Below are 19,226 nucleotides of genomic sequence, written 5' to 3'. Positions count from 1 at the left end.
CACAACAAATAGTGGATGGGTCATCTCGCTCATATGACATTTAGTAGAACACATGATAGCACGTAGTGAAGCCAGGAGAAGGGGGGAGTCTTGGAGGAACATGGACATAACTACTGAGAATCGGGTAAAAAACTCAAGCCTGCCTATCTAAATGATGCAGACTTTGTGGAATTTTTAAGTATTTCACATAAAATTTGCATTGTTCCTCGTATTTTACTTATTTCAGTTGCTGAGTCCACCCCAGATGAGCAGAGATCCGTATGGTGCAGGAAGAGGGTGGTGACATTCTGGGAAGTGAAAAGCACAGACATGGTTGCTGAACTAAAACACACACATTGGCTTTCTTTCACTTCACGACCACAGGCATTTGAATTTTTTACACACAACGGCCAATCATGAAAGAAAAACAGGAACAGGGATGGATAATTTTCTTTCCCAATGCACTTGTCGCCTTCTGTTCCATAGAAATGTGACACTTAAGTTTGGTAATACCCTTAACTGCAGCCAGTGCTCTTTGAGAGTTGGATGTTTCTATCTTTAGTCTGTTTCGAGCACGGTTGTTGATTTTGAGTGCGGGCAGGCGGCGTGTCTTCTTTGGCTCGAGGCTGGTATGGATCCATAACCTAGCAGCTGCTGCATGAGTGATTAAGACTTAAGACATCGTTATGGCCCAAACGATGATCAGGAAGTTCAGATCAGGATCAGTATCAGTGTCCTGAAGCTTTCAGTCTTTTGATGTTGCTGTCTGAACTACATGAATGTATAGCTCAAGCTTTGAAAGCAAAACAAAAAATCTTATTGTAGATATTTAATTTATGTGTCTGTCGTTGATTATGTAAGGATTACTCCCAGCACCACATGAAGGGTCTTCTGCCGGGAGTCAGCAGGGATTGCCTAAAACAGATGCTTAAATATTGTGCTCGCCTCCTACTTTTACATTGTATACAACCTGGAAATAATGAATCATTGTTATGATATCTTGTCACACGTTGTAAGTATACCAGCCTTTACAGGTAACTGTTACTTCTCACATTGATTTTTGAAGGCTTCAGCCAAGTCTTACTTTCTGCTTTCCCGTTCTGTTTAATCATTTCATGAGTCATGGCCACTGTACTATGCTGATGAATGACAATGGATCAAATTGTACTCTGTGGTGTACTTGACTTCTAGTGCTGCTATGAAGCAGCTTTTTATGAGTCGTTCCCCGTAATGTTGCCTCGTGCATGAGGATGCACATGTTAGCACGTACACAGTCCTGCCAATTATTCCACATTATTCCACTGATCGATAGGTGATAGTGAGCTGCCAAGATACACAACAGTGCACCAGTGAAGGTATGTTAACTGCTAGCAAATTAATATGGATGTAAAGTATGGTGTGGCTCAGGCAGCATTTTTCTGTCCAAACCTCGGTGAGTTAGAGAAAGTTGAAAGTGACTCAGACTTCACAGGCCTGTCATTGTCAATGTTAGTGAGTGTGTGAGTATGTGTAACCCTGTCTTGCAGTTGTTGCCATGGTTACAACTTGCCTGGTTACCTTGATAACAGTCATTTACAGTGTCGATGACCGTTAAAAGGCAATGTTCTACGCACAGCACATACACATAAAATGAAGAAGATATGCATATTTCAGATGTCATTGACGTGACCAATGAATTGGTAATTTCAGGATTATTGCTTAACCTTCAACCCAAATGTTATGAATACAAGATGGTGTTTGTTCTGCTGATTTTTTTTCTGGGTTTGGATCTACAATCACAACATATTTTTAGTCAGAGTTTTGACAGCACTTAGGCCCCACTTGAATGCATTTTTCACACCTTCTCCTTTCCTTTTTTTTTTAAAGACACATGGTGTTGTGTTACCCCAGGGCTTCCTGTTTCTCATGCAACAAGGAAATCCTCATTTAGACCATAATGACAGGTCTTCCCTGACTGCTCGCCTGGAGTCGGAGTGCCCCTTTTTAAAGCCCTGCATGATGGGATACTACGAGTGTGTGTGTGCCAGCTAGACTATCTGCAGACAGCTATGCCACCGTGCCATGGCCTTGTTACAGCCCAGCCTGGACGCTCACCCCCAGTTGCCATTCACAAAGAGCCCTTTCAGGCCACTGGGTTTGCTATATTTACCTGAGACGGGATTGCGGATGGATGTTTATTTTGGTCCAGTAGCATGTGAGAGGAATTGATATTGCTATTGTTGTAAAGGGCTTTTCTCTGTCAGCTCTGATCTCTCAGAGGTGCACGGCAGTGTAATTCAGTCGTGTCAGCACAGAGACTGTTGAGTAGGTGAGACAACCTTTTCACACTTCACCGCCAGTCTGGACCTCTTCCAAGTTGCTCTATATCATAAACTCCAAGTCTGCACGCACCTCTTCATGCATAGCAGATAATTGCAACCACCGTTGGCAATGCCCATTGTTATTATTCCATCCAGACATGTTGATAGATTTGGTTTTAGTTGTTAAGGTTTTTTTGTTCCATATTATGACGGTGGCAACCAGTGATAAGTGCATTAGCACTGCCTATTATGACAAAGCAAGAACAGAAAGACAAGGATACTATTTAAGAACCGCAAGAGTTGTTTTTCACTGTATTATCACATGTGTATCTTAAACACGATATCAATATTTCATTTTTGATGTCAAGATTATTGTCACTATTGGGATATTCTTTAATCTTAGTTTACAGATAAAATCTTTTTGCATTATTAGGCAGCTCCCCTCAAGACATGTTTACACAGGTTAATCTTTGTTAGACATATGACATCGGTCAAATAGAAAATACAGTTGTACATATTACAATTTGTCCTCCGGGTTCAGATCTCAGTTGGCAGCGTACGGACTTGGTTTTTATCATCAGGACAGACTGATGTATGAAAGAACTCTTCAGTCTGTTGCATCTAAACAGAAGGAGACTAAATTGTTTAGTCGAGGGCAGAAGTTGTTGTGTGGGAAGAGATGCTACTTTTTTTTTTTTTGAAGATAGCTTCACAGGCCTTCATCTGCCTCATGCCTCTTTAACTGATCGTCCCTCCTCCTCCTCTGGGTCATCGGTGGCGCCCTCCCTTCCTCTCTGAGTGTAACCTGGCCCTGGGAGGCAGCTGCAGGCTCAACTGTGACCCTTTGATGACTCTGCAATTATATCTCTCTGCATACTCATACCCACAGCTTAAAATGCTTGTTATTGTTAAGGACAGAAAAAACAGCCGTTTGTCCCGTGATACACGCTGCCACTGCCACAGACTATCTCATGGGCTACAAGCTCCAGAGCCGCTATTCATTATAGGTTTATTTGGAATGGTAGCAAAGGTGAAGCAAATGCTCGCTGCAACATTGATTGTAAGTCTAAACTTTATTTACACGGAACGAGGTTAAACAAAGTGTTTCACAAATTCACATTGTTGCTGACAGATCAACACATGTGAAAGAGGGTAATGTGATACTGTCACACTCACGATGCGGTCCAGGTTGCTTTTGTTGCTCTCGTCCTGTTCAGATAAAGCTCACGATCCACTGTTTTGAATTACCCTGGAGTTGTGCAAAGCAGAAAATGAGTCGTCGAGTTGGTCCGGGAAGTGCAAGCAGATACTGTTGTAATTTACACAGTAGTGGTTCTGGCTTTTCCAGGAAGAAATTGTTTGAATAAAGTGTGTGTGAGTGTACGTATGTGTGTGTGTGCATGTGTGTGTGAGAGCGAGGGAGAGTACACATGGATTCACCAGTGCTTGTTTTCATGCCTGTACAATAATAACTCTACTTTTTTATGTGACACATTTGTAACCTTTCACCATTGAATTCCAGGTCTGTTGACTGTGGTGGGAGCCGAGTGCACTCACTTTCCAACACTTTTGCTTTTATTTTTGTTCGTTTTGACGCTCAGAATAAACCAGCGTGTCTTCCGTATACCTTAAACTTGTATGAAAACACGGGACTTTGCCAGTGTAGTTTTAAGAAAGATCCAAAAGTGCAGGTTTTGTCTTGTTTTTACTACATCACTCAAATATTGACTTTGCAAAACCAGACTTGAACATATTTGAGGAGGTTCTAAGGACTGAAGAAGTGGTTTTGAATTTTCTTTCATGTGTACATTTTTTCAAAGTACATTTTTGCCGACTCAGTTTAAACAAGGCACCGCAAATATTCTTAAATTTCATTGTCAGATCGAGCTGATACAAAGAGTTCGCCACATTTTAAGTTCAGCCGAAAATTGTTTTCATAACTCCATATTGAATTTTTACGACTGCGCTACTTGTGTGCAGTGCTGAAGCAACGTTTACAGATGACATTGAAAATATATTCTTTTGTACATAAGAGCTGGAAGGATTTATGAGCAGTCCTCAAAATAAACATCGAGACTGCCAGGTTGCTCTTTCATAAACAACAGTGGGTTAGGATTTTTCTGTATTGTACACTTCATGACAACCCATGAAGTCTCCCACAACCTACAGGTGGATCAATACTCAAACTGAGAAACCAACAGTGTTTAGAAACAAACATTTTCAGATGATGCCTGTTGTCTAAATCAGTTGTGTCCCACACACAGGCTTCTTCCAAGAATGGCCTTTTCCACCTCGCACAGGTAATCACCGCTGGGCGCTGCTGCTGTGCAGCCCGGTCATCCGTCCACTCCCTCTTCTCCTCCCAGTCTGCATTAATTACGACAAAAGGACGGATAAATCAACAGGCCTCTTAAATCTGAAACGCAAACCTTCCCTGGTTCTCCCCTGTCATCACATCTATCCTTCTCTCCCTCTGTTTGGCTGACTTGGCTTCAAATCTGGTGGCAGTGGATGTTATTTTCCTTGCTGGGTTCACGGGTTCTTCTCCTATTAAATGACACCAAAGGCCTGTCCAGAAATAAAACCCTAGACTGAGCCTCTCTGCATGGACACTTGTGGAAATCTTTGCTGATTGGCAGAAAAGATGAGCCACAACGAACGTGGAAGAAATTGCTCAAACATAATTGCCCTTCACAGTTTTGCAACTAATCTGAGATTTTCAGATCACAGGTGTCCATAGAAATAGACTAGAGGTTATTTCTGGATGTGGCCGTTAATGAAATGAAAATCTTTGTCTCTTTCACTCTGTCTGTGACAATAAACACAAAATGCTGCCGGACCTTCCGGTACATTAGGTAATTCATTACAACATTGTGGTTTTGCCCCCTCTCTTCCCCCGCTGGAAATGTGGGTATTCCCCAGACACACAGAAAGCTGCCACTTCTAAAATTAAGCTACTGAAGGTGACCTTATTGTTTTCTCTCCTAGACCAGAGATGATTTCCTGGGACAAGTTGATGTTCCTCTCAGCCATTTGCCGGTGAGTTATTTGTGTGTTGTGTGTGTGTTGGTTGTGGCTAGACTGACTGTTTTGAATACTCAGCTGTTTCTTATCTTCAGTTTTTTGCCCTGCCTGATCGACCTCTGTGAAGGTCGGGCAAAGAGTGCGTTTGTGGGCGCCTGTCTTGAGTGTGAGAAAGTGCTCGCCACACAAGTAGCGTGTTGTTGTGATCAAACAGCACACTCCTTGTTAGTGGAAAAGCGGGCTGTCTAGAATGTAAACAGAGCGTCCTGAGGGCGGGCTGCCCCCTGAATCAATGGAAAACGCTCAACTTGTCAGATTCACACATTCACATGTACTCGCTTGAAAACTGGGAACTGACGGGAGATAAAATCTTTTGAAAAGAAAAACATGCTTGGCAGTTTTTACAGTTAAGGTTTGACGTAGGCAAACAGGACCTGAAACGCAAACTAATAGACTTTGAGATCGTTCTGAAGCAGCACCTCGGCGACTCGGTACAGAGCTGTGCTGTAAGACTGGTTGTGTCTCCAAAGTTCTCTCCAAGTTGTAAACCTTTTAAAGCACATCAGTAAAAGGTGTTGGGGTTAATTATTAATGTCTTATTTGGCTCCCATAGGTCCAGGAAATTGGCAGCAGATAAAAGCTGAGTCATGTTGAGAGATGAAGCCAGGGGGACGGGATAGACAATATTTGGTCCTGATGCAGCTTAGGCTGAAAAAGATTGAGCCGAGCATGAATAAGCTACTGCAATGCTTGTATAGCAGAGCTGCAATGATTTGTTGATTGAACCAATCAATTGGTTTTCGTTAGCCATATTTCAAACACATCAAACATTGGTCCCAGCTTCCTAAATGTGAGCATTTTCTGCTTTTCGTTGTTAATTATGGCGGTAGATGAAAAGTATATGTTTTAGATAAAAGTGGCAATTTGAAGAGATTAATCCAAAATGAAAATAGTAGTTGCAGCCTTATTGTATAAATAATGTGATCTGCGACTCATGTTTTATGGATGACTAAATTTCTTTTTAAGAATTGCAGTCTCATTCATAGTTACTGGACATTACCTTAGTCATCACCTTTCTCTCTCTATACTAGCTTCTTCTAGACCTCCTCTTTTAAGTGTCTGACTCATCTGAATTAACCTGGTAGCCAAATTTGCCTTGTGGAAGCTTGAAACTTTCTCCAAACACAGTTTTCATTCACTGCAGAGTACGTAAGGTCTCGTCAGAGTTCATGAATGGAGCCTTTTTTGCATGAGTCACACATAAGATGGGGGTATATCATGCTACTTCAGGCTTTTTAGAGCAGTGTTTTCAAATTTACAACTATTAAATATCTATGATGTCGAAGGTTAAATTCAGCCCAAAATGAAAAATTCAGCCATTGTCTGCTCACCGTCATGCTCAAGTTTCGTGTTCCACAAAAGATTTCTCAAACTTCACAGCAAAAAAGAGTTGCAGCATTCTTCTAAACAACCGAAGTAGATTGGGACTTGTTGTGGCAAACCACAACATAGCTCCAGAAGCCCTGAGGTCCCAAACTGATTTAAGGCAGTATTTTAACTGTAGCTGCTAAGCTAAAAGCAGTTGTACCGATCCGAAGTGGGTGCCCGAGCCCGGCCATATCGAGGTGTGTAAATTACTTTAGTTGTGTACAAGAAAGGCAACAACACTTACATGTGAAGCTCCCAGAAATCTTTTGTGGACTATAAAACTCCCGCTGTCTTTCCATCTGCATGAGGCTGAGTAGATAAAGACTGAATTCTCATTCAGTTTGGTCCCCGAAGCGTCATCTCAAATTATTATTTATGCAAAACTTGCAATCAAGCTTGTACCCTGATATGGAAACTGACAGTCTGATTTAGTAGTACATTACGGAGCAGTATGTGGTGAGCAGCCAGTCTGGACTGGTTTGGCCCAGTCAGACAGTAGTAGCGGGAGATTGCTGTGAATTACAAAAGACAATTTTGCTGTTCAATATGTAACAGGAGACGCTCACTGTTGCATAATATCCTGGGATGGCTGTGCAGAGGGTTCCAGCTGTGTTGTAAACTCACACTCTGCAACATGTGTATTTGTATGTGTGTGCGATTGATTACTGTCAACAAAAAACCTCCCTTTTAATTTGCAGACGGAGGACCCGGCTATGGAGCGGCCATACACATTTAAAGACTTCCTCCTGCGGCCCAGAAGGTCAGTTTCTACCAGGTGTGACAAGTAAACAGTGAAATCAGATCGCAGTAATTTAACCTCATAGGTTAAATTGCGTCTGGTTTTCCTCAATTAGCAAGTAGTTGGACATTGACAGATTATTAAACTCTCTGTGTATTTAAGTGTGGTTTGCAATGCTATGTTGACGGGTGTCATATCACCCCTGTTGAGCAATAAGTTAATGTGACGGTCAGTTGAACACTGAAGGTGAAAGACCATCTGGTGCTAATAGGCACTTTGGAAACTCCCCTGCATTTCTCAGCATTAGCCTACTAGAGGCCCCGAGGGTGCAGGACCACCTGGTTATGATGTGCTGTTTTCATGTGGGTCCCGTTTTTGCTGATGTTATCCTTGTAGTCACAAGTCCAGGGTGAAGGGTTACCTGCGCCTGAAGATGGCCTATCTGCCCAAACAAGGAGGACCAGAGGAGGAGGCTGGAGAGATGAGGGAGGAGGCCGAGGTAAGGTTTTAACTGTTGATCTAACATTACCAGAGGTAGATTCTAGACATATTCCTTCCTTCCACATAAAGAAAACACGGTCCTAAGCATGAAGATGAAAGCGAGTTTCACAATTTGTACCAATAGAGAGCGGTTTTTTGAGTGTAAGAGGAGAAGGGATGGCTCTTCTTTGTATTCTTTTCTCTAAGAATTCAGGCAGCATCTCTGCCAGAATCTGGTGAAAGCCTTTTCCAGGTCAGCGTATGGAAAAACCATTTACAATGCTGCCTGTTATTTGGAGAAATCGGAGCTTCTTCCCCTTTTACTTTATGTGTGTTCTCGCATGTGTGTGTGTGTGTTCAAGTGTGGATTTCTTGTCAAGTGCAAGAGAGGTGCAGTGAAAAAGAAAAAGTGAAAGGCTTCACAGATAAAGTGACATTTCACAGCCAATCTATTAAAATCTTCAATGCCACACTGCGAACTTTCCTCAAAGTGAAAATTCTCTCATTTTCACTTACTGGATTTGAAATGAAATGTATTACATCAGCTTTACTGCTGTTCTTCTTCGTGGTTTCTTCTCTGCCAACTTATCCTAAAAAGAGAGAGTTCAAATTTGTTAATGATGGTACGGATATTAACGCCCATTAGCTCGGTCTTACATCCTGTGGTCGCAGGCACAGTGAGCAGCTTGTCAGACAAAAACATTTTAAAACCACGACACAGTCCTCAAAAGGTTTTCACCAGCCTCAAGTGAATCATCTTTGATGCATTTCCAAGCTTGAATCCCGTCCTAAATCACAACGATTTGCTAATGTGCATGCGTGTCTGACGAGCTGTCATCTCACTGGGATATCTGTGACCACGGGATCCTTCAGTTACTCATAAAACCTGATGACAAAAAACTTTCTCTTTCAGGGATGGGATGAGTCTGCGGACTCGGGCTCCCAGCGACCTCAGCAGCTGCTGCCCCCACTGCCCCCAGGCTGGGAAGAGAAGGTGGACAACCTGGGACGCACGTACTATGTCAACCACAACAACCGCTCTACACAGTGGAAAAGGCCCTCTAACATGTATGTCTGATCTCTCTCCTTGTGTTTTTAGTTTTAAAATATATTTTTCCATTATATAAAAGAGATAATCTGGTTATATGTGGGACTATTGTAGCTCAGCTGGCTGCTTAAAAAAACCTCACAGTGGTGACAAGAATCCACGTCTTTTTCTGAAATAATCACACTTGTTTTGTCTGAACTCCCTCTTCTTCCTCTTCTTCAGGGATGTAATTTCAGAGACTGAGAGCGACAATCAGCAGCGGCAGATCCATCAGGAGGCACATCGTGTTTTCCGTTCGAGACGCCACATCAGTGAAGACCTAGAGAATGAACACCTGGAGCCCAGAGACCTGGACAATGTGAGAGAGAAGAATATGCAAATGCAAAAACCACAAAAAATACACATACCAACCCACATCTGTCTCTAGAGATAAAATGTTACTATTGTTCCATGGCTGTGTCTCCTTGTTGCTCCTGCAGTCCTGGGAGCTCATCACAGAAGAGGATCCTAACGACAGCCAGTCTCTGCCCGGCCCCTCCTCCGCCTTGACACCGCAACACCCGCCGGCGACACCCGTCACCCAGGAGTTTTCTGAAGACTTAAATCTGAGGCTGTCACTCACTCCTGACACCAACGGCGAAGTGCCAGGGCCTAGCTCCGCTCTGGTGAGAGTGCGATTTTAAAGTAGCAGTCAAAACCTGAACCTCTCCACATTCAAATGACTCACTGGTGTAAATAAAGCCAGACTAACTGATTTCCAGGTGGGACTTTTTGACCAAGTGCTCGCAGTAAAGTTGTTTCTTCTTTCCCTTGCTTGCCTTTTTCTTTTTTTTTTTAACAGGGCCAGCTGTCAAACAGACTCCGATCCTCAAGTATGACGGATGGTGTCAGTGATCAGGCCCAGGCTCCTCCTCTAATGGTACATACATATGAACCGCGACATTCCCCTCCATCTTGTTCTCTTTCTTCTTTGACTTCCCTCCTTTCCTTGTTGAATTGCTTCTAGCGTAGGGAACAGCCCTTTTGTTTGTAAAGCAAGCAGGCATTGTTGCCCTAATTACCTGCTCTCTGTTGGCATGCCTCAGTGCTGTGGGTGTAGCACACATCGAATCACCGCCTTTGCTCCTCCTTGCATTTAAAATTTCCACTTGTTCACACTAGGCAGGTGTTGCTTCCTCGTCACCTTTCCTTCCCGCTCTTTGATTTACCGTTGATACCTTTTCTTCTCGCCTCTGTAGGGTTGCCATACCTCTTCCTCACCCTCCTCTTCCACTGCTTCTCTGTGCTCTTTGTGATTCACTCGCAACAGTATGGGGTTTGATGTACTGTAGAAATGTTGGCTGTGCGGCCGCGTGCAAGCAGAATGACCATTCCATTAGAAAGCATTGGCTAGTGAGATGTAGGACAGCATACAGCGTCAGATCAAACCTTCCCCAGAGAGTCCTGAGTCATAGCATCAGTGGAGATTCAGCTCAACAGACTGTCACAAGATCTGAGTCAAATGTTTGTCACAAAGCTGAGTCACAACAGAGAATGTGTCCAGCCAAGGAAAAGTACAGGTGCTGATGTCAGCCTTTCCCCTTTAATGCCGGTCTCTAAGGACCGGACAACAGTAGGCTCATTAAGAAGCCATCAGAGGGAAACCGTATGTTTGAGCAGTTTCCCGTCACAGTGAAGGTTAATTAATTCCTAATGATATTAAATGTGAGCGTAGGTGGATGTGAGCTGTTTGTATCAGTTACTGCAAATGAGATTGCTTCTCGGAAAAAGGTAGCCTCCACTTCTGATGAGACGGAAAGATAAGGCTGGCATTGTTCTGCATTGTTCTGTATTTCTCTTATAGTCATCAAATCCCAAACAAAGACCAAAACCAACAATGTGTTACTCTGCCACTCAGTACTTTATGACTTCCCTTTCCTCTCCGTGGCAAGCTGCACTAACGCTCATTTGTTGCTACTTAGAATGAAATAAAAATAACTCATCAGTTTCCTAATACATTTGGATAATGTAGGTTTTAGTTAATGTTACTTAAACCGGAGGATGTGATGTATTTCTTAGGGACTATTTTCAGCCGTGGGCTTGGTGTATATAGAATTGGCTGTAATAAAGGATATAACAGTTATGACTCCTTTAGGTATTTAGAATTTATAAATATTATGTTATTCTGTTTAATATTTATTTATTTATGCTATTTTTGATATATGAAATAATACTGTTTTGTACAAAAACAGTGGCCTGTCAGTCAGTCTGTCTGTCAGGCTTTTGCTACTTATACTTTATATTGTTTTCGGTTATATTTTAATTTATTGGTTTTTGTCCTGGGATTTGTTGACAATAAGAAAATTATTATTATTATAAGTATCTTTTAATAGGAGGTTGGTAAAAATGGTTAAATAGATCTGAGCGTCTGTGTCTGTGTGCGGCCTTGGTTCCAAAAAGGTTGGGACGCTGTTTACAACAGATAACACAGATAACTTGCTATAGATTTTATACAGATAAAAGACTGGGAAAGTTGTGAAATGCTCCAAAACACACCTGTTTGGAACATTCCACAGGTGAACAGGCTCGTTGGTAACAGGTGATAGTATCATGATTGGCTGTGAAAGGGGCATCGTCATAAAGCGTCCCAGCTTTATATATTATATGGTTTTGACATCAGAAATTCCAATTCTGATTATTCTTTCCTGTAGTCAAAAGGCTGGTTGTTGTTTTTGGGTTGGCAGTGCAAATAAGGCTGCTAACTATCCTCCAAGATTATGTCGTTTAGAGGAAGTAGAACAATATCTAGTGCGTGCCTTTTATAAAGCATTGTCGGCTGAACTGCTATTGTCATCTTGCTCTCGGCACATCGTTTGAATTGCTTGGGTACAATTTCTATCTTTGGTTTTCTCCTCACTTGATCATATTCTTCTCGTCTGAGATTCAAACTCCTTTTGTGAACTTTCTCTGAACTTCCGCACAGTAATTCACATTCGCTGCTGTCACATTTTCAGGATGCAGAACTGTTTTCTCTGTCTGGTATTACTGTAGCTTTCACATCATGGGTTGAGATTTAAGACGCTGCACTGGTTGGGGGATTAAATTTACAGTCCAGAGGAAAAAAACTCTGTGTCTTCCCTCCAACAGGGAAATGCGAGCTTGATAACTTCTGCGACTCAGACTGTCTTGATTTTTTTTTTTTTCGTTGTCTGTCTTAATATCACAGTTGATCTACTTACTTACTCACAATTCACTGACAGCATTGACCCACATTTTGTGGGGAATCACGTAAACCAATCACGACTGCAGTTACTTTCCAAATCAAGTGTGCTCCTTCCTGCTACCAATCAACCTCACAGCTTCAGTGGGTGTCCCCTCTCTTTTTTCTATTCTCACAATTACCACACTTTCCCACCGAGGCCCATAATCGCAAGAAACCTCTTCCCTTTCCGTCACTCCTCACTCCCTTTGAGAGTTAATTCCCTCCTTTTGTGCATTCAGTTTTTCCTCACTCAACCTGCACTGCTGCCCAATCACTCTCCCTTGCCCCTAACCTCCACTCTGTCATTGAAAACATTGAAAACATTGTGAACTAAAGACCATCTTCCCCTGTTGTCTACCACCAGCAGAGTTCTCAGAGAAGAAGAACAAGAGCTCAAACAGTCTCAGGTGGTGAGGAGTCTATGGTAATATCACAGTTTATATACAGTTTAAACCCCATTAGTCACACACCTCGTAAATTCCCTGACATGTAGGATGGGCCACTTGTTTCCCCGGACTATTTTTAATTAGATCCTACACTTGGGTAGAACGCAACACAGCAACATTATTGTTCATTTAATTTGATTACATTCTTTTCAGATGCTATCCTTTTGTATAGCTTTGTTATCCAGGAAGGCAACATACCAACATTTCCCTTCCGTATGACACATTCCCATGACACAAAATACATTACAAATACAGCAAACATTTTTTTTCGACATAGAGTGAAGAGGTTTGTGTAAAAGCAAATCTTTGAACATCTCTGGTGTCGAAGAGTGCTATCTTTGTACAGCCAGATCTAAAATGTCACCACAGTTAAGGTTGTGATTGTTGGGTTTACTAGCTCAGTAATCTTTACTCCACAAATGGTTACGAAACGGTACAAATGATCCACTACATTCCCCATGTGCTGTTTATTTTAGTAGTGCTCTGAGTGTTATTGTGTTTGGTGTGTGAAGGTTCACATCACACGCAGCCACCTACTTTTCCATTTGAGTTAAAAAAATCGTCTAACATGTGTTGCTCTTAAACTGTTTCTGTTACGGTGCAGCTGAAATGGGAAAATATCTCGAAGCTCTTGTGTTGTTCTTGATAGATGTTGAGAGAAAAAAAAAAAAAAAAACGTGGTATGTCGGAATAACTCAAAACTTTATTGAAAACATCAGCTTCTATCCAATTTCACAGACGCACATTTGTTGCCCAAGCTCTCTTTCCATGCAGTGTCATTTAAAAGTAATTAAAGATTCCCTCCTCATGTCTCTCCACATGTCGGCCTGTACTGATTAGTTGTCTTTGCTCTCTCTCTGCACTCGGCCAGTCTCCCACGGCGACTGCTTACGCCTTGACCACCCCCGGCCTGCCCCCTGGATGGGAAGAGAGGAAGGACGGCAAGGGAAGAACTTATTACGTCAACCATAACAGCCGCACCACTACCTGGACTAGGCCGATCGTGCAGGTACAGCAGGTCTGCAGGCGGGCTGGACTCTATGCATGGGACCGGACCTCACCTCGGTCACCTCGTGTGTCGGACCTCTTCCTCTATTCCCCCCCTGTGTTTCTCCTCTGTGTAGCCATAGAGAATGACGGACAGAGAATCCGTCCCTCTCAGCTCTTTCTTTCTCTCTGTCCGGTTTCTTTCCGACTTTCTTGTATGTCGTACTTCTCCCCGTGTCTAGCGCTTTGTTTGATACTCTGGATGAAGCGCAACTCTTTATTGGTCTCGCCTTTCTAAACCCCCGGCATGGAACTGCAACCACCACTTTTCCCTTCCCTTTTTCTCCCATTTCTGCCCTGTTTTTTCCACTTGTCTTTCTGTCTGCAAATGAGGCAGCTCCACGTAGTCTGAGCTCGGGGACAGACTGCTGCTTGGGACGGGGTGTATGTTTGATGCTCATGTCTCTCCTCTTTGAAATCCACCCTTTCATTTCTGCTTTTATCAGCACACCGCCGGTTATATTATACGTGTTTGTCTGTTGTTTCTCATCGCACAGACTTCTCTTTCTCTGACGCTCATCTGTTTTTTGTTATTGCTCAGAAGAAGAGGACACTGCCAGATGTTTGCATAACAATTTAATGGCATTGTCTTTGGTACATAGTTGTGGCCCACTGTAAATGTGAGTTAACTCATTGTGTCAGTTGATTGGGTGAGAATGTAAGAAACACTAACTTTCATTTTTCTTAGTACCTTATCCTATGGATCCTAAGCCTGTCCTCCATCATGAAAGGGAAATTCTATTTTTTTTTTCAAACCTAGGCCCTATATTTCCATGTTTTGGTGTGTGAATGATTTATAGTTTCTAGAAGTTTTGGAATCTGTCCAGTGGATCGCCTCAGCTGGCAGCCACAACGTAATACTTTCAATTTACCTCTCCCGACAGTCTGGTCCAGGAGCTTTGTGGATCCTGAAGTTCAGCCCAGATTATCTGGTAATGTGTGGGCTGTAGAGATCAGTCCTGTACCTCCCAAAACTACTCGCAGAGTCATCATGGCCACCAGGATAAATAACATGTCTGATATCTAGGATTTACAATCAGCTACACCACAACTGTCATTACGTCAGTAATTTGATAACCGCCGATGAGAGCGATGTTCCAGAGCAGTTGATAGTGCTGTCCAGCAATGGTAAACATTGTAGCCCCTCAGGCTAATGTTAGATTGTATATAATTGATAGAAGATAATAAAACCGGCAGTTAAAATCTCGCCTTTAGTTCTGAATGAAGAATAGAGAACCCATACAAACCCAAACACTGAAAGCAGAAATATTTTCTCATCCAGACTCATTTCTTCTGAGTCGTTGTTCCTAACTGTATTAAGTGTTAATGGTACTACTGTAGTTTCTTTCTCCTTTTGTTTATATTTTCCTCCTCATGAGATCTGAGAGACATCTCATGAGATGGCTCATTGCTCTCTCTGGCACGATAATCTTAATAATATCCTTTCAGCGTGTGATGCGTCATTACTTTCAGATCTTGTAGCGTGTGCAGGTATGAGATTGGAGAGAAGAACATCTGTTAGATTATGTGCGAGATGCAGCCCGGTTTTTCAATCAGTTAATATTTTAAAAACCCATGTTGGCCATAAACTGCTTGTTTTTGCCACTGACAGGTTATGGTTGTTATTCCAAAACAGCGTTAGAAAGATTATTCCTCTGGAGATAAACCTTTTGTTAAATAATAAGATCCTTTTTGTAACCAGACACAAGTCTCTCTCAAAGATAAGTCTCCGAAATCTTGCAAAGAAATTCATGGCTAAATAATTAGCTGATACTAACAATCTAGGTGAAGGAAAATCTGTAACAATTTACCTCTTGAGGTTTCAGAGCGAGGCTTCTTCTTGGGCAAGACTACAGCGATCAACTGGGAAATCTTCAAAAACCATGCTATGTCTGAAGCATTTACACAACAAAACATGTTGATATAAGGCCCAGGTTTAAAAATACCTGAATTCCCCTTTAATAATTGTTTTTTTAAGCGATAAAATGGTGGCCTTCTTTGGGCCTACATGAGCTTTTGACGTTTTGCAAACTCTTTTTTTCCCTGAGAGAAAAGCTTGCATCCGCACCTTTCCGGTGCCAGACAAGCGTCTCTGACAGCATGGCTTTTGATGAGAGCAAGTTTTGTTTTCACCCCTCTTAACCTCCAAAGTGCTATTCTCACTGACAGCTGACTGAAGACGGAGCCAGCACCTCAGCAGCAGCAGCAGCAGCATCAGGAGGAGCCTCGGCCCAGGCACCCGCATCCACCCCCTCCTCCTCTTCCACTGCCTCCAACAACCACCTCCATGAGCCCCAAGTCCGACGACCTCGTAGCCTCAGCTCCCCTACTGTCACCCTTTCCACCCCCTTGGAGGTGAGAATTAGCCACCATCTCCTTATCCTTTCCTCTTTGTCCAATCCTTGCCCTTCCACGCTTTCTTCACTGTATCACCATTTCAGTCCCTTAAAACACGACCAATCATCCTCGCCCATCTACACCAGCCAGTCCTTAGTTTCCTTTAATCTTATCTCTCCTTCTTTCAGGTGAATTCTGTCTTGATGCTACTTCTCTTTTTTTTCATCCTTGCCAACCCTATGGAAATGTTAATCTGATCATTTAACCGCTCTTCTCTTCTCATTTTCATCTCTTCTTTTCATCTCACCATGGATGATTTTCCTTCTTCACACTGTTCTTTTTTTTCCCATCTTTAACGGTGAATGAGCTGATTGCTGAGGGCCAAAACTGCTCTCCATTTACCGATGATTGGTGGCATGAAATGGTCCGAGCTTTACTCCGGCTTTGTTATTCATGATGATGAGTTTGTTGTGAACAGTGTGCACTCTTGGCACAGTCAGCGTCTCGTTCTGCTGCACAGTGTGTTTTAAAGCAAAGACGCAAACAGAATGAAGCTTGGTGAATCCAAGAGGGCAGATCCAGTTACTGCTGGGTGAATCCATTATTTAAATTGATCACACATCCCAAATGATTGTTGTAATTTGCTTAAGCGAACCCCGGCACATCCAAATCAATGATATGGATCCAGAGGTCATTTTAGTAACACAAAGGCAGCCATAAAAGCAATCTGATGATTAATTTGTGTGGCATGGCTTCCTTTGTGAATATCTTGAAAGGAACTTTAAGAAATCTTTATCACCTATCTCTATAAACGTCTTGGATTCTCACAAGGAGAGGAAGGTTTAATTTTTGAGATATGACCTCCACAGTCAACACTTGCAGAGACTCGGATGTCAGACAGTAGACATTAGCTGCCGTTTTGTTGATGCAGTGTCTGATTCTTTAACAGAAATATAATATATAAAGGTTTGGTCATGTGTCGTGTTATGTTCCGCTTTCTCAGTCTTCAAGTGCCACCATAAGTGTTCAGTGGGGTTGAGGACAGGTCCATGGTTGTCTGTGTTCTGCAAGTATACTTCAAAACACCTTAAAGCTTTGCAAGAAGTATCTAAAGCCCAAAGAAAACGTTACAACATGAGTCATCAGGTTTTTCACAAACTTGTAGAGTCCATGCCAGCTCGAGTGCACGCTGTACTTAAAAGAGGGACATAAAATGTGTTAATGTGATATTCTGAAAGTCATTGAATGGATTTTTTAAAGACTTGACCCGTCACTCAAACTCTTGAGCTAATATATCATTTCTAATAAAAAAAAATGCATGCATGACATTCGGAACAAATGCAAAACAGAAGTATTTTCAGACTTTTGTGTTCACATTCAGAGCAAACATTGACACCTCATCTGCTCTAAATCCTGTACCCGCAGTTCTTCTACTGTAAAATCTTTCTACCCTTCAGAGATTTTAATGAAAGTAAGCCGTGGAGCAAGCTGGCATCAGTGGAGGGTTTTTACTGCGAAGCAGCTGCTGTGCATTTAAAGTATTTGACTCGGCTCTTGAATAGTTGCATTGTTTTGAAAGGAGAGGAACATTATTTTACTGCCCTCAATAATCCCTGATCCTTCTGTATTTTAATGTGTAACATTATACAAATCTTTAATGTTTTTGTGTCTAATTCTGTTGCATCTCTCAGACTTTATGTACTCGTCATTATGTCGTTGCTACGTGTGTGAAAATGATCTTGGTCGGACATTTTAGAAAACTTGTGAACCATTTTTTAAATCCATGTTTTGTCTGAGCACATTTATCATCCAGGCTCTGCAAAATGCATTTAAACTTGAACTTTAAATTATGCAGCGCAGCTATAAATAAAACTTGGCTAATTAAGATCAGCACAGTGTATCTTAAAAAGAACAGTCTCTCTTTGACCTCCTCCTGCATTTAATGGCTTTACTCTGTGGTGATGTTCCTGTGCTATACCAAAGGGAAGAGACCTGAAGGAGGTTTAATTAAGGTGTGCGTGTTTGTGTGTGCGTGTCCGTGTGTTAACAAGACATTATGGAGGTAAAGGAAGTGAAACACTCGCTGCTGAATGTTGTAATTACAACTTCCAGAGGAGGTGGGAGGTCTGTGGATTAAATAACGCAGTCGTTTCTCTTGTTAAAAATCAGATCAGACGGTGATAATTGCTGCGAAAAGAACAGTGTGATGTAGGTACCGCCATTAACCTGAGCAACTTTTCGTCTGTTTAAAAGTTTCTAAAGCAACACAGCCACAAATGGTCTGGCCTGTAGATACATAGTTTTGTGAATAGTGGGATTATGTGTTTTAGCCTTGACTAAGGTCTCCATCTATAACCCGAAATAGATTTCTTTATAGTTGATGTGCAGTAAAAAATTGGAGTTTTTCTTGGACATAACATTATCCAGTAAATATCTACAATACTGCTGTTACTAAGCCACAGAATCTGTATCCAGGGAATCAGTCATGGCTGAAACTGTAGAAGCCTCGCTGCTCTTTTCTGTTGACATTTTGACTGACAACTTGACAGGATGACAGGGTATGCAGCATGGGTATTGATTAGCTCGCTGTTATTTTCATTGGGATCAAACGAGGACTCACTCTGACTTACTCAGACATATTGTGGTCCTGATGGTTTTTCCTGCGTCTTTTGTAATGTTATTCAGACATCTCTCGGGAGGACTGGTTTCCATCCATGTTATTGTCCAACCATTGTGTTTCAAAGGATCGGTGTTGATTTGTTTCCCGCTGTCAGTCAACAGTATTCGGTTACCTCTCCTTTTAGTCTAATGGGAGCGATAATATTTCACTGCATCGTTTTTTGCTTCTTTTTTTTTCCAGGGAGCCAATAACATCCAGGTGCGAAGGGCGGTAAAGGACACGTTCTCAAACCCGCAGTCGCCGCAGCCGTCGCCCTACAGCTCCCCCAAGTCGCAGCACAAGACACAGCAGAGCTTCCTGCCCCCGGGCTGGGAGATGAGGATAGCCCCCAATGGACGGCCTTTCTTCATCGACCACAACAGCAGAGCCACCACCTGGGTGAGCTAACACACAGTTATACCAGGCTGGATTGTGCTTTCAGCTCGAGGGTTATTTGAAAAATGAACGAAAGGCTTCATTTTACATGTCTGCAAATTT

At 42.3% G+C, this 19,226-nt stretch overlaps 1 protein-coding gene across 20 annotated transcripts in view; it reads left to right on the top strand.

Annotated features, from left to right (window-relative positions):
* The window catches only part of nedd4l (NEDD4 like E3 ubiquitin protein ligase), a 48,349-nt gene that overhangs the window by 17,337 nt on the left and 11,786 nt on the right, over window positions 1–19,226 (top strand). For 5 of the 20 annotated variants that reach the window (XR_003986177.1, XM_030435282.1, XM_030435280.1 and 2 more), the window contains 11 exons: window positions 5,268–5,318; window positions 7,430–7,506; window positions 7,867–7,969; window positions 8,864–9,018; window positions 9,221–9,356; window positions 9,478–9,663; window positions 9,840–9,917; window positions 12,604–12,663; window positions 13,557–13,703; window positions 15,902–16,087; window positions 18,930–19,127. Coding sequence is in view for 19 of the 20 variants with exons in the window: in XM_030435282.1 (XP_030291142.1) it covers window positions 5,268–5,318; window positions 7,430–7,506; window positions 7,867–7,969; window positions 8,864–9,018; window positions 9,221–9,356; window positions 9,478–9,663; window positions 9,840–9,917; window positions 12,604–12,663; window positions 13,557–13,703; window positions 15,902–16,087; window positions 18,930–19,127 (1,377 nt within the window). In the remaining variant the exon portion in view is untranslated. Of the gene's footprint in view, window positions 1–4,543; window positions 4,580–5,267; window positions 5,319–7,429; window positions 7,507–7,866; window positions 7,970–8,863; window positions 9,019–9,220; window positions 9,357–9,477; window positions 9,664–9,839; window positions 9,918–12,603; window positions 12,664–13,556; window positions 13,704–15,901; window positions 16,088–18,929; window positions 19,128–19,226 lie in introns of all 20 variants that reach the window. The other 15 variants (XM_030435285.1, XM_030435284.1, XM_030435271.1 and 12 more) reach the window with 10 other exon arrangements.

Source organism: Sparus aurata, chromosome 12 (genome assembly GCF_900880675.1).
Source record: "Sparus aurata chromosome 12, fSpaAur1.1, whole genome shotgun sequence".
Taxonomy (NCBI): Eukaryota; Metazoa; Chordata; class Actinopteri; order Spariformes; family Sparidae; genus Sparus; species Sparus aurata.
Note: the sequence above shows the minus strand (reverse complement) of the source record. Positions and strands in the feature narration are given on the sequence as shown.